We start from the raw sequence: 24,684 nt of genomic DNA on the forward strand, positions 1-24,684 counted from the left end.
CCTCTGTCTCTCATGAATAAATAAATAAAATCTTTAAAAAAAATAAATAAAAAGGTAATTTATTAAAAAAAAAAGTAGTGTAATACAGCACAGATGCTCAGATCATAGGGCTGATAAGAGAGGTTAGTGACAGATAATTATGAAGGAATTGGTTATCATTGGAAGAAAAACTGCAATTATGCATGGGGTGATGGTGAGCCATTCATTTATATATTCTCCCAGACAACCAATATTTATTGAGATCATGTTACGGATAGGTGATGCTCTAAGTCCTGGAGATACACTAGTGACCAAGACAATGTCTTGGAAACAATATATTGGAAAATAACTTGAAATCACAGGTTTCATATATGACTAAGAGAAGGAAAAATATAACCCTAAACTCTTCAAAATATTTTAACAAAATCATTTAACGGAAGTTACATTTATTTCCAGATTTGCAATGGCAAACTAGCATGTGGTATCTCTTTATCACACACCAGGTTTATTCTAGACTCACAACTAGACTAGAAAACTACATTATGTGCCCTTATGCCTTTTGCTTCTCTGCCCCTCACAAAAAAAAAAGAAAGAAAGAAAGAAAGAAAAAGGAATGATGACTACTTCAGACCTTCCTTAAACACCTATCAACTCTTTTCTCTGTATCTATTAACTTTTATTTTTCCTCACTATTCCTATGCAATTGGAAAGAACCAAAGTTCTCATCAAAATACACATTTTGGCTCTGAGTTTTTCAGATATAAAACAACAAATTAGCTGTCATCTAATGTAATGTGCAATATTTAGATAACTTGCATGAATGTATTGTAGTGATATTAGCATATTTAATGTGTGGAGACGGTCTGATAACTATATGAAATATATTAATACACATCTGTTTTCTTCTTTGGTTCATACACATCAGCCTCCTAAGGATAGCAGTGTGTTTCTGGCATCAGAATTAGCACTTTTATCTCTGTTACTACAATGAGCTTTCATTAACCTTGATTGTACATCAAAGAAGAATGTACACATTTCGAATCAGAAACAGTTACCTTGATGTTTTAGCCACTGAGGTATTTGTAATTTGTCCCCAAAGGAGGAATTTAAAGTTGTAAAGTTTAGCTTACTATTATTTCAGGTTAAAAAAATACCCTTTTTAGAGATTAAAAAAAAAAGATATCCAGAGATATACATGAAAAATATATCATTCTGAGACAAACACTTCCAAATATTTATCGCAATAATTAGTATGGAACATTTAACATTTCTCTTTTTAAAGTATTTTAGATATATGGAATTTCAATGAAATTTAATCCATTTTGAGACTGTATATTTGAAAAAAAGTTTGGTAATTTCTATTTACTACAAACTGGTAGTATAGTTGTACTCTACTAGGTATAGATACCTAATTTAGTATTCTTGTTCAATTTTGCCAAAAAAAGCACAAAGAACTCTTTATTTGATGACAAGAAAATTCATATTTAGAAAATTAAAATGGACTAAAGAGTTTGAGAAATGTCACTTACTTTAAAGGTAGAACTTCGGGGCCCCTGGGTGCCTCAGTCGGTTGGTTAAGCGTCTGCCTCCCGCTTGGGTCATGATCTCAGGGTCCTGGGATTGGCCTGTATCTGGCTCCTTGCTCAGTAGGGAGTGTGCTTCTCCCTCTCCCTCTGCCCCCCTCCCCCTGGAGGCTCATGTTCTCTCTCTCTCTCTCATAAATAAATAAAATATTAAAAATATATAAATAAAGGTAGAACTTCAATCTTATAGAGCAAGGGTAATTTTGTCTTCCACAGGACATTTGGTAATTTCCGGAAGCATTATTGGTTGTCACAGCCGGGGAGGGAGATGATATTGGCATCTAGTACAGAGAGGCTAGTGTGCTAAACATTGTGCAATGCACGGAAGAGTCCCTTCTGACAAAGAATTATGTCCAAAATGCCAGTAGTGCCAATGTTGAGAAACCCTGTCATGGAGGATGGCAGGGAGTCACACTGGTACTACTGCATAGGTGTCAAAAGTAGAAAGTGAGAATATGAGTCTTCAGACAGTTTATCACTCACAACACAGCAAATGGCATGAGTGTAAACAGAGTTACCGGTCCCTGTCCCTGGTCTCACAGCGTGATGTCATGGGTCTACACGGATGCTGAGCAAGCAGGGAATTGTGCTATAGCTGAGAATCCCATGGCCTAGGAATCAGTACCTTTAGAGCAAAGAGCCAACTTTGTGCCAAACAGCAAATACCCCCTTGTGGAGTAAACAATTACACAGTTATCGCCATGTGCTTTTCTTGATTTAGTTGCCCATGTGACTAGCTTTAGAAATTGTTTGGTATCAGAAGACAGATAAGCCTTAAAGTTCAGCACACTCAGTAAAGACGTTCAAGGACACTGAAGGTCTATCGGGGACTGCCTCTCCCAATACTCACAAATAAGATGCTAGAAACAAGCACAAGTCATAATGAAGACTCATTCATCTCTGTTGTTCTTGAGGATTTTACATAGAACCACCTCAAGAATCTTCCACATGAGGACTTGTAAATTTAGAGAAAAAAATATACTGTTCATTTGTTTTTCTGCTACATAACCCATAATATCCCTGTGATTCCTTTCTAATATTCTTTTTGTCATCTCCTGAACACCCTGGGCATGGTCCCACCTTAGGGCATTTACATGTGTTGTTTCTTGTGCTTGGAATGCTGGTCTACTAGACTACCTCCTCAATTAGCCCTTCCTGGCATCTAAAACCATATATCTGTACATTTTTCTGGCCCAAAGGGATTCCTTTATTCCTTTTCTCTGGTTACTTTTACTCTTTAGTATTTATTCTTTTTTAAAAAATTTTATTTTATTATGTTATATTAATCGCCATACATTACATCATAGTTTTTGATGTAGTGTTCCATGATTCATTGTTTGCGTATAACACCCAGTGCTCCATTCAGTACCTGCCCTCTTTAATACCCATCACCAGGCTAACCCATCCCCCCACACCCCTCCCCTCTAGAACCCTCAGTTTGTTTCTCAGAGTCCATAGTCTCTCATGGTTCATCTCCCCCTCCGATTCCCACCTCCCTCATTTTTCTTTTCTTACTATATTCTTCTTTTTTTTTTTTAACATATAATGTATTATTTGTTTCAGAGGTACAGGTCTGCGATTCAACAGTCTTACACAATTCACAGCGCTCACCATAGCACATACCCTCCCCAATGTCTCTCACTCAGCCACCCCATCTGTCCCAGCCCCCACCCTCCAGCAACCCTCGGTTTGTTTCCTGAGATTAAAAATGCCTCATATCAGTGAGATCACATGATACATTTTAAAAGTAATGACAGCCAAAGTAAAGAACCTATTCAGTGAATGAGATCTGTCAGTGAGTGAAACTAACATTACATTATAATGTAAGCTTCGAGATGTCAGAGGTTTTAGTTTCACTCATTGACAGATCCTCAGGGTCTAGAAGATAGTGCCTGGAGGTAGGGTAGCTATACAACAAACATTTTCTGAATAGGTTCTTTACTTCCGCTGTCATTACTTTTACTTTGAAAATAGCAACTAAAGTGATTAAACAGAACTAAGAATGATTGAACAATGATTCTTTTTTGTTCTAAAATAAGGAACAATAAGATCCATCATTACTTTTTTTTATCACTATTATCTGAAGTTATTTTGGTATTTACTAAAATTGGTTTTAAAATGAGCATCCCTGATGATTCTTTAGGAATGATTCATTTGAACTTTGGCAACATTATCAATGAAAAATTCTTTGTGATTTTTAATGGGTCCACATGAGATACCTTCATCTTGCCATACTTTCTTGGGCTCTCTACAGCATCTCATTTTCCTGCACAACTTTATTATTATATTTTTCTCATTCACCTTTTTCTCATTTACCTATTACTCCCGCACATATTTTGAATAGTTGCATACCTACCTTGAATGGTTTCTTACTATATACTTATGTATGTAAATTATTCTGTGCAAATTTCCTTTATGGTTTTGTTGTGGAATTGTAAGGATTCACTTAATGTACTACACCAAAATTGTCACAAAACATAGCATTAATATCAGTTTTAACTATCTCCTTTTTTCTACAGACTATGCTACATCTAGCTTTTGACAGCTGCTGTATATCAACACTAATGCATTTATTTTTTTTTAGATTTTGTAACCTGCTTATTTTATTTAATAATCTATAGACATTTTTTCACATTCATAATTCTGGCTTTTTTTTTACAACAATCTGAATTTTTTTTTATTTTTTATTGTTATGTTAATCACCATACATTACATCATTAGTTTTTGATGTAGTGTTCCATGATTCATTTTTTGTGCATAACACCCAGTGTTCCACGCAGAACATGCCCTCTTTAATACCCATCACCAGGATAACCCATCCCCCAACCCCCTCCCCTCTAAAAACCTCAGTTTGTTTTTCAGAGTCCATCGTCTCTCATGGTTCGTCTTCCCCTCCGACTTACTCCCCTTCATTCTTCCCTTCCTGCTATCTTCTTATTCTTTTTTTTTCTTAACATATAATGCATTATTTGTTTCAGAGGTACAGATCTGTGATTCAACAGTCTTGCACAATTCACATTGCTCACCATAGCACATACCCTCCCCAATGTCTATCACCCAGCCACCCCATCCCTCCCACCCCCCACCACTCCAGCAACCCTCAGTTTCTTTCCTGAGGTTAAAAATTCCTCATATCAGCGAGGTCATATGATACATGTCTTTCTCTGATTAAGTTATTTCACTCAGCATAATACCCTCCAGTTCCACCCATGTCGTTGCAAATGGCAAGATCTCATTCCTTTTGATGGCTGCATAATATTCCATTGTGTATATATACCACTTCTTCTTTATCCATTCATCTGTTGAAGGACATCTTGGCTCTTTCCACAGTTTGGCTATTGTAGACATTGCTGCTATAAACATCGGGGTGCACGTACCCCTTCGGATCCCTACATTTGTATCTTTGTGGTAAATACCCAATAGTGCAATTGCTGGATCGTATGGTAGCTCTATTTTCAACTGTTTGAGGAACCTCCATACTGTTTTCCAGAGGGGTTGCACCAGCTTGCATTCCCACCAACAGTGTAGGAGGGTTCCCCTTTCTCCACATCCCCGCCAACATCTGTCATTTCCTGACTTGTTAATTCTAGCCATTCTGACTGGTGTGAGGTGGTATCTCATTGAGGTTTTGATTTGGATTTCCCCGAAGCCGAGCGACGTTGAGTACTTTTTCATGTGTCTGTTGGCCATTTGGATGTCTTCTTTGGAAAAAATGTCTGTTCATGTCTTCTGCCCATTTCTTGATTGGATTATTTGTTCTTTGGGTGTTGAGTTTGATAAGTTCTTTATAGAATTCGGATACTAGCCCTTTATCTGATATGTCATTTGCAAATATTTTCTCCCATTCTGAAGGTTGTCTTTTGGTTTTGTGGACTGTTTCTTTTGCTGTGCAAAAGCTTTTATCTTGATGAAATCCCAATAGTTCATTTTTGCCCTTGCTTCCCTTGCCTTTGGCGATATTTCTAGGAAGAAGTTGCTGCAGCTGAGGTCGAAGAGGTTGCTGCCTGTGTTCTCCTTTAGGATTTTGATGGACTCCTGTCTCACATTTATGTCTTTCAACCATTTTTGAGTCTATTTTTGTGTGTGGTGTAAGGAAATGGTCCATTTTCATTCTTCTGCATGTGGCTGTCCAATTTTCCCAACACCATTTGTTGAAGAGACTGTCTTTATTCCATTGGACATTCTTTCCTGCTTTGTCAAAGATGAGTTGACCATAGAGTTGAGGGTCCATTTCTGGGCTCTCTATTCTGTTCCATTGATCTATGTGTGTTTTTGTGCCAGTACCATACTGTCTTGATGATGACAGCTTTGCAAAAGAGCGGGAAGTCCAGAATTGTGATGCTGCCAGCTTTGCTTTTCTTTTCAAGATTCCTCTGTCTATTCGAGGTCTCTTCCGGTTCCATACAAATTTTAGGATTATTTGTTCCATTTCTTTGAAAAAAGTGGATGATATTTGATGGGGATTGCACTGAATGTGTAGATTGCTCTAGGTAGCATTGACATCTTCACAATGTTTGTTCTTCCAATCCATGAGCATGGAATGTTTTTCCATTTCTTTGTGTCTTCTTCAATTGCGTTCATGAGTATTTTATAGTTTTCTGAGTACAGATCCTTTGCCTCTTTGGTTAAATTTATTCCTTGGTATCTTATGGTTTTGGGTGCAATTGTAAATGGGATCGACTCCTTGATTTGTCTCTCTTCTGTCTTGTTGTTGGTGTATAGGAATGCCACTGATTTCTGTGCATTGATTTTATATCCTGCACTTTACTGAATTCATGTAGGAGTTCTAGCAGTTTTGGGGTGGAGTCTTTTGGGTTTTCCACATACAGTATCCTATCATCTGCAAAGAGTGAGAGTTGACTTCTTTGCCAATTTCGATGCCTTTGATTTTTTTTGTTGTTGTTGTCTGATTGCTGTGGCTAAGACTTCTAATATTATGTTGAATAGCAGTGGTGATAGTGGACATCCCTGCCGCATTCCTGACCTTAGGGGAAAAGCTCTCAATTTTTCCCCATTGAGAATGATATTTGCTGTAGGTTTTTCATAGATGGCTTTTATGATATTGAGGTATGTACCTTCTATCCCTATACTCTGAAGAGTTTTGATCAAGAAAGGATGCTGTACTTTGTCAAATGCTTTTTCTGCATCTATTGAGAGGATCCTATGATTCTTGTTCTTTCTTTTGTTAATGTATTGTATCACGTTGATTGATTGGCAGACGTTGAACCAACCTTGCAGCCCAGGGATAAATCCCACTTGGTCGTGGTGAATAATCCTTTTAATGTACTGTTAGATCCTATTGGCTAGTATTTTGGTGAGAATTTTTGCATCCACGTTCATCAAGGATATTGGTCTGTAATTCTCCTTTTTGATGGGGTCTTTGTCTGGTTTTGGGATCAAGGTAATGGTGGCCTCATAAAAAGAGTTTGGAAATTTTCCTTCCATTTCTATTTTTTGGAACTGTTTCAGGAGAATAGGTATTAATTCTTCTTTAAATGTTTGATAGAAATCCCCTGGGAAGCTATCTGGCCCTGGGCTTTTGTTTGTTGGGAGGTTTTTGATTACTGTTTCAATTACCTTAATGGTTATAAGTCTGTTCAGGTTTTCTATTTCTTCCTGGTTCAGTTTTGGTAGTTGATACATCTCTAGGACTGCACCTATTTCTTCCAGGTTATCTAATTTGCTGGCATAGAGTTGCTCATAATATGTTCTTATAATTGTTTGTATTTCTTTGGAGTTGGTTGTGATCTCTCGTCTTTCATTCATGATTTTGTGGATTTGGGTCATTTATCTTTTCTTTTTGATAAGTCTGGACAAGGGTTTATCAATCTTGTTAATTCTTTCAAAGAACAAGCTCCTAGTTCATTGATCTGTTTTACTATTCTTTTGGTTTCTATTTCATTGATTTCTGCTCTGATCTTTATTATTTCTCTTCTCCCTCTGGGTTTAGACTTTATTTGCTGTTCTTTCTCCAGCTCCTTTAGGTGTAGGGTTAGGTTGTGTAGTTGAGACCTTTCTTGTTTCTTGAGAAAGGCTTGTATTGCTATATACTTTCCTCTTAGGACTGCCTTTGCTGTATCCCAAAGATTTTGAACAGTTGTGTTTTCATTTTCATTGGTTTCCATGAAATTTTTTTAATTCTTCTTTAATTTCCTGGTTGACCCCTTCATTCTTTAGTAGGATGCTCTTTAGCCTCCATGTATTTGAGTTATTTCCAACTTCCCTCTTGTGATTGAGTTCTAGTTTCAAAGCATTGTTGTCTGAAAATATGCAGGGAATAATCCCAATGTTTTGGTATTGGTTGAGACCTGATTTGTGACCTAGGATGTAATCAATTCTGGAGAATGTTCCATAGGCACTAGAGAAGAATGTGTATTCTGTTGCTTTGGGTTGGGATGTTCTGAATATGTCTCTGAAGTTCATTTGGTCCAGTGTTTCATTTAATGTCTTTATTTCCTTATTGATCTTTTCTTAGATGATCTGTCCATTTCAGTCAGGGGGGTGTTAAATCCCCCACTATTATTATATTGTTGTCAATGTGTTTCTTTGCTTTTGTTATTAATTGCCTTATATAATTGGCTGCTCCCATGTTAGGGGCATAGATATTTACAATTGTTAGATCTTCTTGTTGGTTAGACACTTTAAGTAAGATATAGTGTCCTTCCTCATCTCTTATTACAGTCTTTGTTTTAAAATCTAATTTGTCTGATATAAGATTTGCCATCCCAGCTTTCTTTTGGTGTCCATTAGCATGGTAAATAGTTTTCTACCCCCTCACTTTCAATCTGTGGGTGTCTTTGGGTCTAAAATGAGTCTCTTGCAGACAGCACATCGATGGGTCCTGTTTTTTAATCCAATCTGATAGCCTGTGTCTTTTGATTGGGGCATTTAGCCCATTTACATTCAGGGTAACTATTAAAAGGTATGAATTTAGTGCCATTGTATTGCCTGTAAGGTGACTGTGACTGTATATTGTCTGTGTTCCTTTCTGATCTATGCTGCTTTTAGGCTCTCTCTTTGCTTAGACGACCCCTTTCAATATTTCTTTTAGGGCTGGTTTTGTGTTTGCAAATTCCTTTAGTTTTTGTTTGTCCTGGAAGCTTTTTACCTTTCCTTCTATTTTCAGTGACAGCCTAGCTGGATATAGTATTCTTGGTTGCATATTTTTCTCGTTTAGTGCTCTGAAGACATCATGCCAGTCCTTTCTGGCCTGCCAGGTCTCTGTGGATAGGTCTGCTGCCAATCTAATATTTCTACCATTATAGGTTACATATCCCTTCTCCCGAGCTGCTTTCAAGATTTTCTCTTTGTCTCTGAGACTCGTAAGTTTTACTATTAAATGTCAGGGTGTTGACCTATTTTTATTGATTTTGAGAGGGGTTCTCTGTGCCTCTTGGATTTTGATGCCTGTTTTCTTCCCCACATTAAGGAAGTTCTCTGCTATAATTTGCTCCAATATACCTTCTGCCCCTCTCTCTCTTTCTTCTTCTTCTGGGATCCCAATTATTCTAATGTTGTTTCATCTTATCATATCGCTTATCTCTCGATTTCTGCCCTCGTGATCCTGTAGTTGTTTCTCTCTCTTTTTCTCAGCCTCTTTATTTTCCATCATTTGGGCTTCTATATCGCTGATTCTCTCTTCTGCCTCATTTATCCTAGCAGTTAGTGCCCCCATTTTTGATTGTACCTCATGAATAGCCTTTTTGATTTTGACTTGGTTAGATTTTAGTTCTTTTATTTCTCCAGAAAGGGTTTCTCTAATAACTTCCATGCTTTTTTCAAGCCCAGCTAGTATCTTTAAAGTCACAATTCTGAAATCTAGGTCCGACATCGTACTAATGTCCGTATTGAGTAAGTCCTTGGCAGATGGTACTACCTCTTGTTCTTATTGCTGAGGTGATTTTTTTTTGTCTTGTCATTTTGTTCAGAGGAGAATAGATGAATGAGAGAACAAAATGCTAACAGGTTAACAACGTCCCCAGCAAATATACTCTATACAAATCAGAAAAGACCTGAAACCAAGGGAAAAGAAAGGGAAAGAAAGAAAAAAGAAAGAGAAAAAAAAAAAAGAAAAAGATAAGGATAAAAACAAACAAAAACAGAACAAAACAAACAAAAAAAACAGAATATGATCAAATATGATCAGGCTAGTGCATAGATCAGTGCCACACACTAGATTTTTGGTGTATTTTTGTCTGTCAGAAGAAAGTGCCTCCTAAAATTTTAAAGGAAGAAAGACTTATATATGTACAAAATAAGTGTTGATAGAATGAAGGGATGGAAGATGACTGTAAAGATCAAAATTATAAAAGGTTTTATAAACAGAATTGATAAGATAAGAAGTTCTTTGAAGGAAGAAAGAAGAAGATTTAAAAAAAAAAGAAAAGAAAAAATGTGATCAGGCAGGAGACTAGAACAAAGCCATACACTAGTGATATAGGATATATTTTGATCTGTTAGAAGAAACTGTATCTCAAAATTTTAAAGAGAGAAGAACTTATATATATATATATATATATGCCAAAAATAAGGGTAACTACTATCAAGGGATAAAATATGACTCTAAAAGTGAAAAATAAAAAATGTTTTTTTTTAAAAAGGGATTGATAAGATGTTGGTTGAAAAAAGGAAAAAGAAAAATTCAAAAAAAACAAAAACAAAAAACAGTTAAAAAATTAACTTTGAAAAACTAATGTATCATGGTAAAAAAAAGCCACAAGTTCTATGTGCAGTATTCCCCTAGCGCTGGAGTTGTCCCGTTCTCCTTGATCGGTAAACTTGGTCTTGGCTTGCTGGCTGTTCATGCTGATCTTCTGGGGGAGGGGCCTGTTGCTGTGGTTCCCAAATGTCTTTGCCAGAGGCCGAATTGCCCGCCCTTTGTCAGTCAGGGCTAAGCAAGCTGCTCGGGTTTGCTCTCGGGAGCTTTTGTTTCCTGCAAGCTCTTGGTACAGCTTTGGAGGACGAGAGTGAAAATGGCGGCCTCCCAAACTCCACCTGGAGGAGCTGAGAACTTGGGGCCCCACTCCTCAGTGCGCCCCCAGAGAAAAGCAGTCACTCCTGTCTCCCCGGTCTCCGGCTGCACTCCATGCTCACCTGGCCTGTGACCGAGCGTTTCTATCTCTGGCACCCGACCCTGTGTGGAGTCTCCAAACCCAGCAGTTCCCTGCGGTGCACTACTGCGCCGCTCCTCCCCGGGGAGGAAGGGGAGTCTCCCCGGCTCTGCCGCTTGTTGGGTCCCTGCTGGAGGAGCAGTGGCCCGACTGGGCCGCAGATCACAGTTTATGGCAACCCCGAGCTGAGAGCCCGCGCCTCGGCTCCGTCTCTGCAGCCGGCTTCCTCGCTCCGATACCTGGGAGCTCTCCTGCACTCAGGCACCTCCGGTCTTTCTGTGACCCTGAGGGTCCTGAGTCCACACTGTCCCGCGAGGGTTCCACCCCCCGCTTAGCCACTGCAGCGACGTCCCTCAGTGGAGCCAACTTCTAAAAGTTCCGATTTTGTGCTCTGCGGCTTTATCACTTGCCAGAAGCGGCCGACGGAGGCGCCCTCCCCCGCCGTCTATCCTCCCGAATATCGCCTCGGATTCACTTCTCCGCACGTCCTACCTTCCAGAAAGTGGTCACTTCTCTGTTCAGAGAGTTGTTGCTACTCTCCTCTTTGATCTCCTGTTGAGTTCATAGGTGTTCAGAATGGTTTGATCCCTATTCAGCTGAATTCCTGAGACCAGACTAAATTCAGGTCTCCTACTCCTCCACCATCTTGCTCCACCCCCCAACACTAATGCATTTCTAAAACCATTCTTTTTTTATTTTATTGCATTATAAAAGTAATTTAAAAGTAATTAATGGACTACTTTTATTTAGTTTGGTAGAAAATTGCCAAATGGTGCAGCTTCCTTCCATATATTCCTCACATTTTCCCCTGGTAGTAACATCTTTCATAACAGTACTAAAGTTACCAAAACTAGAAAAGTAATTTTGATACAATACTATTAACTAAAGACCTTAACCAAATTCCACCAGCTTTTCTATAATGAATTTAACACTTACATTTTCTCATTCTTATGCACCTCAGTTTTTTCTTTTATTTTAATATTTGACTTCCCTTGATATGCACATTTGTTTTTTCTCTACATTGTGGGCCATCAAATATATTTTGGTAAGAAAATAAAGTGATAGTTTATTGAGAATAATGATTTTTATTGGAAAGTTGGTAAAACATCCTTCCCTTCAGTGACCTTACTCTATCTCTTCCTCTTTATATCTCACTTTTTTTTTTCTTAGTGAATCATTGCTGATACTAACTTTCTTTGACTCTTGCTTCGATTTACAATTTTTCTTTACAATTTTGGAGATCAAACTTTAACATAAAATAGTTGATTTGACTACTAACTTAATGGGGTCCTTGTGAATCAGTTTACTTTTCTGGAGATTTGTTTCATTATTTATACAATGTAGACATTGAACTATACGATTCTTTAGCTTCATTTTATCTCTAAAATACTGACTTTATAACTAGTTTCCTGCCTAGTTTTATTATTACATTTTTCCCTGACTCACTGCTTCAGTTTTGTAAGGCTACCTGTGGACCAGTGAGGGTTGTCACTATGTGTGTTTACTCAGATATTTATAGAAGGATTTTTGCAAGGTAAATTTTTAAGGACTTCCTTTTTCTCATTTACCTATTACTCCCACACGTATTTTGCCTATTTTGTTTTCCCTGTGGGTATTAATGTGGGTCTGAAACAACTATATTTTGGTTTAATTTAGGATGCTAAGGTAAGTTCCAGGGGGATGTCACACATTTTTTTGTCATGGTAATTATAAATATAATGAAGACTTAAAGCCTCTGGCTTAATTTGGAATTTAATGATCAGTATCTTTCCCTACAGCATGATGCCTAAGCAAAGTGTGAGTTACTTTGTTTTCTTTTAAAAGTTCTGTGAAAAGTATCAATTGAAGTGGTACAACTATTTGAATGTTTAAATGACCAAATTCAAAACTATGAAACATATCAGAAAACATTAATAAAAAGTCACTTTCTATGAAATTAAATTGCTCAAGCAACTTCTAATGTAGTTGCCTTTTCATCTGCTATGAAAGAGATTGAGTAATTTAGTGTTAATGCAATAAGTTCCAAAATGTTTTATTTTCGTAAATTATAACTTAGTTCGTGGGACTAAAAGGAATATTCAAGAATAGCTGTATTATTTTGTGTTCAGAAGTTAAAGCAATTTTTGCTCTGTTCTCTCTTGGTAAGTAGGCAGAATTGGTTGGTAAAAGGGCATTAATGGAAATTACTTTCTCTCTCCCCATTCACAGTGAGGATGCATATTTTGTATTCTTTCATGAGATGGTCAGTCAGGTGCAGCCAGGGCAGGAGACAGAGGAGAGGCTCAGGAAAACAAAGCTGATGATATTCACAAGTCTGAGAGACAGAAAGCACAGCACAACACACAGGGCCACGTAGGAAAGACAACAGGGTGGTGGTCGGAAGGTCAAAGACAGGAGTGAGGGGAAAGCATTAACTAATAGCCTTTATTGGCATTTCTGGCGGAAAGGTAAAGCAGGGTAGGATAAACACTTTAGAATTGCCTAGTGTGAATAATTCCATAGGTTTTTAAATAACAGGGCTAATAGTTGCCTGGTATCTGGCCTGGGGATGATTTTAAAGCAGAGGACTATTGCCTCCTGGGCTGCAGACCAGATAGAAGAGATAATAGCTCTGGATTGGCTAATTTTTGTTTGTGTGTTTTTGTTTTCTTTTATTGAAGTATAGTTAACGCACAGTGTTACATTAATTTCAGGTGTACAATGTAGGGATTGGGCAACTTTATACATTAGGCTATGTTCACCACAAGTGGAGCTATTATCTGTCAACATACAACCCTATTACATTATCATTGACTGTATTCCCTATTTTGTACCTTTCATCCCTGTAACTTATTCATTACATAACTGGAAGCCTATATCTCTTGTTCCCCTTCATCCATTTTGCTCATCTCCCACCCACCTCCCCTTTGGCAACCATCAGTTTGTTCTCTGTATTTATGGGTCTATTTCTGTTTTGTTTGCTTCCTTCTTTCTTCATTTTTATGGGTTTTTTTATTCTACATATAAGTGAAATCATGTGATATTTGTTTTTCTCTGACTTATATCACTTAGCTTAATATCCTCTAGGTCCATTCATGTTGCAATGGTAAGATCTCATGCTTTTTTATGGCTGAGTAATATCCGTGTGTGTGTGTGTGTGTGTGTGCATCTCATCTTTTTTATCCATTCATCTATTGATGTATACTTGAGTTGCTTCCATATCTTTGCTATTGTAAATAATGCTGCAATAAACATAAGGGTGCATGTATATTTTTGAATTAGTGTTTTTGTCTTCTTTGGATAAATACCGAGTAGTAGAATTACTGGATCGTATGGTATTTCTATTTTTAATTTTTGAGACACCTCCAATCTGTTTCTTTTTTTTTTTTTTTTAAGATTCATTTATTTATTTGAGAGAGAGAGAGAGAAAGAGAGTATGAGCAGGGGGAGAGAGAGAGAGGGAGAGAATCTCAAGCAGATTCCCTATTGAGAGTGGAGCCCAGTGGGGGTTCAATCTCACTACCCTAAGATCATAACCTAAGCCGAAACCAAGAGTCAGACACTGAACCAACAGAGCCACCCAGGTGCCCCTCCATATTGTTTTTTATAGTGGCTGCACCAGTTTGCATTCCCACCAATAGTACATGAAGATTCCCTTTCCTCCATATTCTCTCCAACACTTGTTGTTTCTTGTCTTTTTGATCCCAGCTATCCTGGCAGGTATGAGGTGATATTCTATTTTATTTATCTTTTCATGTGTCTGTTAGCCATCTATATGTCTTCTTTGGAAAAATGCCTACTCAGGTCCTCTACCCGTTTTTTAATCAGATTATTTGGGGTTTCTTTGGTGTTGAGTTGTAAAAGTTCTTTTTTTTTTTTAAAGATTTTATTTATTTATTTGACAGAGAGAGAGACAGAGAGGGAACACAAGCAGGGGGAGTGGGAGAGGGAGAAGCAGGTTTCCTGCTTAGCAGGGAGCCCGATGCGGGGCTCAATCCCAGAACCCTGAGATCATGACCTGAGCCGAAGGCAGTCGCTTAACCAACTGAGCCACCCAGGCGCCCCGAGTTGTAAAAGTTCTTTTCATATTTTGGATACAAACCCCTTATCAGATATATCATTTGTGAATATCTTCTCTCATTCAGTAAGTTGCTGTTTTGTTTTGTTGATGGTTTCCTTTGTTGTGTAAAATCTTTTTATTTTGGGGTAGTCCCAGTAGTTTAGTTTTGCTTTTGATTCTTTTGCCTAAGGAAACAAATCCAGAAAAATATTGCTAAGGCCCAAGTCAAAGAAATTGCTGACTTTGTTTTCTCCTAGGAGTTTCATGGTTTCATGTCTCACATTTAGGTCTTTAAGCCATTTTGAATTTATCTTTGTGTATGACATAAGAAAGTGGACCAGTTTAATTATTTTGCATGTAGCTATCCAATTTTCCCCATAATATTTATTGAAGAGACTGTCTTTCCCCCATTATACATTCTTCCTGCTTCAATGGGTACTGACCGTGTAAGTGTGGGTTTATTCCTGGGCTCTCTCTTCTGTTCCATTGATTCACATGTCTGTTTTTGTGCCAGTATCATACCATTTGATTTCTATAACTTTGTCGTACATCTTGAAATCTGGGATTGTGATAACTACAGCTTTGTTTCCTTTCTCAAGTTTACTTTAGTTATTTGGGGTCTTTGGTGGTTCCATATAAATTTTAGTATTATTTGTTCTAGTGAAGTGAAAAATGCTGTTGATATTTTCATAGGGATTGCATTGAATCTGTAGATTGCTTTGGGAAATACGGACATTTTAACAATATCAGTTCTTCTAAATGGGTTGGTTAGTTTGTATGTCAAAGGCATGTTCCTGGCTGGGCCCTTTGCTGTCTCTAAGATTTGATTATCCCCAGCACAGGTAATCTCACTCTAGCTGGAAAAGTTCTTTTAAAGATGTCAACATATCATAATTTACAAAAAATAAAAACATTTAAAAATATTTACAATACAACTCTGATATTATTTAAAAATTAGTAGTGGGATATTATAAAAATGAGCTATATACTCGTTGCATGTCTGTAACGCATTCTTAAATTGGAAGCATCTCTGTCCTCCATAGTGTGTACTTTCCAGAATTTCATCTGAAAAGAATGAATGTGAAGAATATCTTTCTTCTGCTCAGAGCATTCAGCAAAATAATTTCCAGGTCACAGGTGTAATAAGGTTCTTCAGAGAAACAGAACAAATAGAACGTATGCATAAAGAGAGAGAGAGATAATTTGAAGAATTGGCTTGCACAGTTGTGGAGGATGGCAAGTCAAAAATCTATAGGGTAGTCTGACAGGTTGTAGACTCAGGGAAAAGTTGATTCTGTACCTCAAGTCTGAAGATAGTTTAGAAACTCAATTCCCTCTTCCTTAGTGGACTTTAGTCTGCTTTCTCTTAAAGCTTTCATCTAACTGGATGAGACTAACCCACATTATGGAGGGTAATCTGCTTTACTCCAAGTGTATGGATTTAAATGTTAAGATCACCTAAAAAAATACCTTCACGGCAATATCCAGACTTATGTTTAACCAGATCTGTATACCTTGGCCTAGCCAAATTGACTCATAGAATTAACTATTACACATGGCTAGCTAACAAAATGCTTCAAGATGTGGTAGTATAAATCAATAAATAATTCCCATAAGAGTAATAGCCTGGAACCCAAAAATGATTATTATTTGTAGCCATATTTGCACACTAATTTGTTTGTTCATCTGTCTACATTTATTAAAGAATACCAATTTATGACTTCTATGACTTTTCTTGGGAGATAGTTCTCCATGAATCACTCACATTTCTGCATGTCTTAGAGTGAAACAATTATTGCCTTTTAGTCTGAAGTATTCTTTCAAGGATGTTTGTATAGGAAAGAGCCTTAGAAGAAGAGATAGTTTACACCTACAGTGTAAAGGGCAGCCTTGTTTATTGCCCTTTATAAAAAGATTTGGGTTTTCTAACTTCAGAATTATTTTTTGTAATACAACTCACTGATTGTGAATACATCTAAAATGGCCCAACCCAGTCATCCCCATGGGACTTTGGAGTAAAAGGAACTGATACCAGTTCTGCTGAAGACCATAGTGCTTGCTATGCCATGAGTAATAAAGTCCTTTATATTTGACTTACAAGTCTTGTGTCTTCCAATATCATCTATGAACTGGTAATGGACTAAGTTGTTAGCTTGAAAGTAGGGTAAAAACTCAGTTCTTAACAATTCTTGAAACTGTCTGTTCAATTATCATTTTAGATTACTTTATTGGCAACTATGATGCTTACCATGATACTCTCATTAATCTTACCTATGCTCATCACTTTATCAAAGACGAAATATGTGAATGTGATAGAGAGACAATCTGTATCACCCTCGTCCCAAATGGAAACTAACAATGTGATTTTGATGATAAAAGGAAGCTACTATGTAATATAGTCTGTTCATCTTAAAATAAAACCCTATATGAACTTTAAACATCTCTTTGAATACAACAACAAAGCATTTTGTTCTGATTGAGAGGAGCTTGTATATTTACCCTCTTGGATCTATTAATTGATCTGAGGAAAGACCTGGAATGAAAATGAGGATGAGAACATCAGCCTCAGCTGGCTGTGGGGGACGGATAATACAGAAGACGTCAGTCTGGCCAAAGATTCCTGTAACCTCAGGAGATAGGAAATTCAGCAGGCAAGCTTAACTGCCACACTATTAATTAAATCAACTTCATTCACTCATGTCAGATACATATAAGCTGTGATGCCTCAGGCCACATTGAAATACACAAAGAGGATTTGGATTAATTGACTACGTGAATATGAGGCAGGAGAATTGTCCAAGTGCTGACTCTGAATTGTTCAATGCTGACTTTGAGGCAAGGTAAAGCATCTCTGGCCCTGAGCATGTCTACATGGCATACTATTTGAGGCATGTGATCATCCTCTGCACTCATGGAAACTCTTTTGTAATACTTAATTCCAGCTCAGAAAAATAATGTTCACATTATGGATAGAAAATCCTTAAGGATACATTGGGAAAATATAGGCATTGTGTTTTTATAATGCCAATTGTCATGTATAATTTCCAATTAATTCCTCAGTATGTTAATCAGATTCTCTTATAAAGGATCAAGACTTACAGAGATCCAGTCTATGCACCTTAATGAAACTAAAGCCTTTGCCGTTTAAAAAAAAAAAAAATCTGGGACCCATTTTTAAAAATAAATAATTTTGTTTTAAATATATAAAACTTTAATCTTCTTCTGTTCCATAAAATGTGTAATGATACAAATCAGACGTGTAATGGTGTTTTAGAAGTATGTTTTTCTCTACTCTTTTTAAAATGCTTATTTTATCTAGTCCTGGGTATTAAATTAATTTAAATAACTTTTCTAATTACTTCTTTTAAGTCCACATAATTATTCTCTTTAATTTACATAAATTGTATTATCTCCTATTCATCCTCATTTCCTAAATGGTAAATATCACCTATAACAAATTGCTATCTTCAAGAATTTTTCACTTAAGTGAAAAGTCTGGCTTTTGATGATCGTGTGTGTGTGTATGTGTGTTTTAGCATACTACTCATATATTATGCCCATTTATAAAAGTTATTCTTAAAATACCAGAACAGTATTTACAAAGGAAAAATGATGGAAAATTTAATAATTTGAGCCAAAACAATATGTTAATCAAAAGAGTATGCATTCACGGAGTGCATTAAAAAGTCTGTTTTTAATCTGAAGTATATAGATAAATGTCTCAATTCTCACTTAGAATGGAACATGTAAATATGTTAATTAAAAAAATATAAGAAAACATTATCTACTGGAACTTTTTTCTTCTTTCTCTTTTTCTTTCTTTCTTTCTTTTTTTTTGAAGGAGTTACGAACATGTTGAGAGTCCTTCCCTATTGATAAATGAAAATGAGTATTTTGTTAAACTTAAGGGCAATTTTGCCAGATTAAAAAATACACATTTATAATATTTTTTTGCTATTAGTTATATAATAATAATAATAATAATATAGTAGTGAATGTTGATTTTGGAATGTAGAATACTTGAACTCCACCAAAAGATATCAAAGCAATCTACTCTATCAAGTTTTACCAACTTTATCAAACACCTTTCTTATATTTGAAGTCATGTGTTTTCTCAAGCTGGTAACTCATATCTCTGTAGTCATCTATGTTTGTTTGAAATTTGAGTGACATCAACTTTCATATGTCCTGATCACCTGGTTGAAGGATTTTGGTCATAGAGTCCCTAATAGTCCATTGCAGGTAGGCTCCAACCAAACTTTTTCAATAAAAAATCAAATTTACATAAAACCAGTGTCCTATGTCTTAGTGTTACATCAGTCATTGGCTCATTAAAGGCAGGTACCGAATGGTACAAAGTCAGAATACTTTATCAATGTGTAGTTATTGAAAAAGGGATTCACTAGTTGTTCAGTCTTTGTCCTACAAGAGAAGAAATCTCTCCATACCTTATTAAAGATAGCCTAGAAAGATTCCTGATTTGCACATAGACTGTTTTATGAGTTTCTTTATTTTAGAATTGTATTCAACCTCATTCTTCCCACAATGGAAAACAAACAAACAAAACACACACATACACACACACACACACACACAGCTAAAAAATACTAGGCCAAGGTGTCTGAGTGGCTCAGTCGGTTAAGAGTCCAAGTCTTGATTTTGGCTCAGGTCATGATCTCAGGGTTGTGAGATTGAGCCCCGCTTGGGGCTCAGTACTAAGCAGAAGTCTGCTTGAGATTTTCTGTCTTCCTCTCTCTCTGCCCCTTCCCCCCACTCTTGCTCTCTCTCTCTCAAATAAATAAACAAATATTTAAAAAGAACCACTAAGCTAATTGTTTCATTTCTATCTTAATAGACTAGATAGGTAGCTACAGGGAAACTTATAATGATAATGATATTATTAGTAATAATATTAATAACAATATTTATGTAACATTTACCATGCGGTGACTATTATTTTAAGGATTTTGCACATATTCATTCATTTCATCCTAAGCCAATCCTATGAGTTAAGCACTATCATTACACCCATTTTAAAGATTAGGAAATTGAGGAGTAGAAAGGTTAAGTGAATTCACTCAGAGATATGGTTAGTGGCAGGGCCTAGGTCTTGTAATTTCAGAACTTGTGATCCTAATCACTCCTTTATGCTGTTCAAGCATTTCATTTTTCAAAGAAAAAGCAACCAATGTAATTAGGGACAGAATCCTCCCAATTTTGGAATTCAATTCCATTTCACTCTTACTTACTATTTATTCACAACTGACTCTGCATGTACTATTTCTAGGTGAAGTTGGCCACTGGTCAAAATGCAAGGACATATTATTAAATAATCATTCTCAGAGAGAAAAATATGAGGAATATTTCTATCAAGTAACACTCATAAGGCAAAGAGCCAGGGCATATATAGAATTTTTTATCCTGATAAATTAGTAAAAGCTAACATATTTTGGGAATTGAGAATATTGTAAGCAGTATGCTAAGTGCTTTCCATGCAGTAGCTAAGTTACCCCTTGTTATCACCTTGTGATGTAGGTGCTATGATTACCTTCACTTGATGATTGGAGAAATTAAAGATCAAAGTGACTGAGTTGCTTATCTAAGTGTCAGAAACAAAATTTCAATCCACATAGTATTGCAACTGCTTCATATGAAAAATAAGTAAAAAGTGTCGAGTTAGATGTCAACAGGAAATTTATAAAAATAAGAGGGCTATTGAAGATGGAAGTGTTCGTGCCAGAGTAGATTTCAAATGTAATACAATTTTTGAAAACTGACTAACAAGATAAAAATCAGCCACAGACTATTAATAAATATAAAGGAAAAGAGTAAACAGCTATTATTTTTCCATTATGCCAGAGCAAGAAAGTACTCAGTAAAATTAAGTGTCAATAAAGTAAAGACAAAATTAAACTTTTTTTCTAAGCATAGACACAATTAACCTCTGAAAATGACTCATACCGGATGGTAATGAAGCAGATAGCTTAGTGAAATTGAGAACATATCTGATTCACTATAATGGGATTTTCAGTTAGATCAAATCACACGTTGTATTAATCATCCTGAGTCAGGGCACATGCTGATGAGCAGAAAGAGTCACCAAAGAAAATTTTATTTTTCTCCAAGGCCAGAAGGGTCATGATTAAAAAACAGGATAATAGTAAATATTCATTACATGTGCATATGAGGGAATATCAGGAACATGTGCCCATAGTGTGTCAATCAGTACTTCTGTCTCTAGTGTTTTGTCCAGTGAGCTCCAGTTCTCTACCTCATCCCTGGGAAGAAAGGAGACAAAGGCTCCCTTGGTTTTGAGAGAAGAAAAGGCATTCACGGCAATTTCTTATGCAGCAGAGAAATGGAACTGCCTTTATGATGCTGTAGACAGTTTGGAAGGTTGTTCATCAAATGGCGAAAAGCGAGAGCAGGACTCACCCCAGGAAGAGTGCAGTTTTAAAGATCTTTACACTGGGGATCAGCTGACTTGGATTTTTGTTCCAATTCTACCACTTCTTGCATGATAATAGACGATAACCCTTCACTTTAAAGTGTTGGCATTTTCCTTTCTGTAAAGGTTTGAATTAGTTGAACTCATATAAGATTATGTATTTATAATATCTCTTTGAATTACCACTGCCTGTATCTTACAGAAGTCTGAATAGTGTCCTTTTAAAAATAAGTCTAGAGTGGGGCACCTGAGTGGCTCAGTCAGTTAAGCATCTGCCTTCGGCTCAGGTCATGATCCTGGGGTCTTGGGATGAAGCCTCACGTTGTCAGTGGGCTCCCTGCTTAGTAGGGAGCCTGCTTCTGCCTCTGCCCCTCCCCCTGCTTGTGCTCTCTCCCTCCCCGCCCACTGTCAAATAAATAAAATCTTAAAAAAATAAGTCTAGAATATAGAGAATTATTTCAGTGTTTCTTTGGGATTCACTGTTCATACAGTTCCATGATGAAAACCTGTTCGGGGCTTTCAAAGGTGTGCTTCTGCTGGACCTGGTCATCTCTTAGCAAGAGGGCATTCCTATTATTTTGATTACTCAAATTGTATATTGCAAGTTTCAATATGCTTACTTTTTGAACATAGTACTTGTTCATATTACTTGATTTTTTTTTTTTCTAAACAGTCTGTATCACTATATTTATGTTCTGGGAATTTTCTCCCTTTGCTGTGCCATCCCTTGTATTTTCCTGTTTTCCTGCAGATCACTGTTTCATTTAAAATATATCGAGACAGGGCCTGTCATTCACATAAAATGGCACTCAAAATAAAATTGAAAAATATGCTATGGAATGATATTTTCCAAAATGAGACTATAAAGAACCCATGAATCAGAATTCATTCCTTTTTGAATTAAACATTTCTGAACTAGAACATAAGCAGTGTGCGCTATTGTAAAATGTGTTGCTCTCTTGTTTTTTCTTTTTACAGATCTTGATAATGTGGAAGGCATTGCTGTGGACTGGATTGGAAATAACCTTTACTGGACAAATGATGGTCATAGGAAGACCATTAATGTAGCCAGGCTGGAAAAAGCTTCTCAGAGTCGGAAGACTCTTTTAGAAGGAGAAATGTCCCATCCCAGAGGGATTGTGGTGGATCCTGTTAATGGGTATGTTATATTTTATCAGCTTGATATGAGGAAAATATTGTTTTTTGTATATTTAGTAGTAGCAAATTTGATTTAAACTCACACATGAATGGCCTGAATGGGAAAAGTTACTCATTTAATGATTTTCTCTTGTAGAAAATGTGCTAAATAAACGTGTCAAAATACACTTAACTGAAATAAACAGATTATTTGTATAAAAGATATATTTACTTGATTTACTCAGACAAGGACTATAATTCTCCATTTTAGACTGCCTGACACCAAGATAAATAATCAATTGAGATAATCAATCAATTTATATTTTAAAGGGTATTAAAATTGGATGTATTCAGAAAATAGAAAAGATTTGTTTTGTACATTTACTGTGGGCCAGACATTTTGTTAAACAGGTTCAATAATCCTCACAATAATCTTTTGAACTAGTTGCTATTCTCATCTTTGTCTTACAAAGGAGAAATTGATAACTGATTTACAAAAGAGCATTAAATTATTAAGTGACCAAGTAGATATTTAAACCCCAGCAGTCTGTCTCCAAGAATTTGCTCAGAGCCACTATAGTCCACTACTTTTTCCTAGTCAAGGTTAGTAATCACATAATTCTAGACATAACCATAGTTTTTATGTACTACTTGTTTTAGGATGGAATAGTTTGTGTAATTCTCAGGAATATATTTTTCCCATTACCTGAATATAAACAACACTGTGCATATAGAAATATTGAAGAATGTGACCATTCCTAACAGAATGTCAGAATCAAATGAATGAATTACATATTTTAAACGTACAGTTGTTATATGTGATGTTTATCCCTCCCATGTCTTATACTGCAGTTTCAAAATAGCATCACAAAACAAATATTCTTTATTCCTTACTACACACATAGAAAAAATACTCCCTTGCAGAGGAAGTGTATAGCTTCCTAATAAACTGAGATCACCAGACTGTAGTTCCTAGAATTGTCTTGAGAATAACTCAAAACAAATACAATGAAAGTACTTCTTCCTAAGCTGACATTTAAGCAGTGGATGAACTCATTGTGTGTGTTCTTATAAGACATAATTATAAAGTAATTTCAGTGATTTTATGTGTGGATTCCATAATTATCTGTCCTATTCTTGGACTTTTAAGCCAAATCATCTATCTGACCTAAATTTAAATCAAGGCAATCTTAATTTTAAGAGAAACAATTTATTACACACTGTCTAAATCTACTTGAAGCAAGATATCTTAAAACAGTGTCTTCCTTCTCAGTATTCTGTTAGAGAAATATATGGAGGTCATAGAATCATATGATTTAGAAGGAAATTTAGAGGCCATTAGTCCCATCTCTCTATTCAAATTCAAGAATCCCCTTCAACACTTCCCTCATAGGCAGGCATCCAACTTGGATTTAAAACCTATAACATTTACATAGTTTATAGTATTTGGGAACCATTTTAATTGACTTTTTTTTTTCTTTTCATTAAGGCAATATCTGGCAATATCTGCACCTCTGTAATATCTACTAGCTGACCCTATATTTGCCTCTGTTGCTATAAAGAATCTTAAATCTTTTCCACTAGACATTTTCTATTTTCTATTATGCACCAACCTGAAAAACACATATGTGTGTATATATATATATGAATATACATATATTCATATATATTCATATATACACATACATACACATATATTTATTTGCATATACATACACACACACAAATATATATTTTTTTCATACACACAAATTTTTCCCTAGCAATATACCATATCCAGAATTCTGCACTAGGTATACAGTAGTTAACAAAACAGGCATAGCCTTAAACCTTGTGAAGCATCTTCTGTTATCTGCAAGGTGCAGGATAGGCAGATAGAACAAGAAATAAGTACCAAATAAGCAACTAATGTAATTTCTACAGACCAGAATGAAGGAGGAGAACAAACAGAATGACATAATGGAGACTAACAGGGAGACGGATTTCAATAGGTTTGCTGAAAGGCCTCTCCAAGGATGTATCATTCAAACCAAGTCTTAACATAGAAAAGGAATCAGCAATGGAGAGTGAGGGAAAGAGTATTTCAGATCAAGAAAATCATACATTTGAAGATCTTAAGTTGGGTAAAAGCTTGACTATCAGAGGAACCGAGATGAGGACAGTGGAGTTGGACTGTTGATAACAAGGGCAGAAGTGATGAAGATGCAGTTGGAAAGGAGGCAGGATGAGAGCTTTGTACTTGTGTTCAGTGCAGGGATAAAATAGGGAAGTAAGAATTTTAAAAAATCCAACCTGTTCTGTGGAGAATGGATTGGAAGATAGAAGTGGAATCATGCGAATTTGTTGTCCAAATAATTGTTTGACTATAATATAATTTTTAAAAAAGAA

At 36.2% G+C, this 24,684-nt stretch overlaps 1 protein-coding gene across 1 annotated transcript in view; it reads left to right on the top strand.

Annotated features, from left to right (window-relative positions):
* The window catches only part of LRP1B (LDL receptor related protein 1B), a 1,894,461-nt gene that overhangs the window by 1,104,063 nt on the left and 765,714 nt on the right, over nt 1-24,684 (top strand). Inside the window, exon 12 of the mRNA XM_073905704.1 lies at nt 22,138-22,318. Coding sequence (XP_073761805.1) covers nt 22,138-22,318 — 181 coding nt within the window. The remainder of the gene's footprint in view (nt 1-22,137; nt 22,319-24,684) is intronic.

This window comes from Callorhinus ursinus, unplaced genomic scaffold (assembly GCF_003265705.2).
Source record: "Callorhinus ursinus isolate GAN/ISIS: 27379988/994484 unplaced genomic scaffold, GSC_fseal_2.0 scaffold2, whole genome shotgun sequence".
NCBI lineage: Eukaryota > Metazoa > Chordata > Mammalia > Carnivora > Otariidae > Callorhinus > Callorhinus ursinus.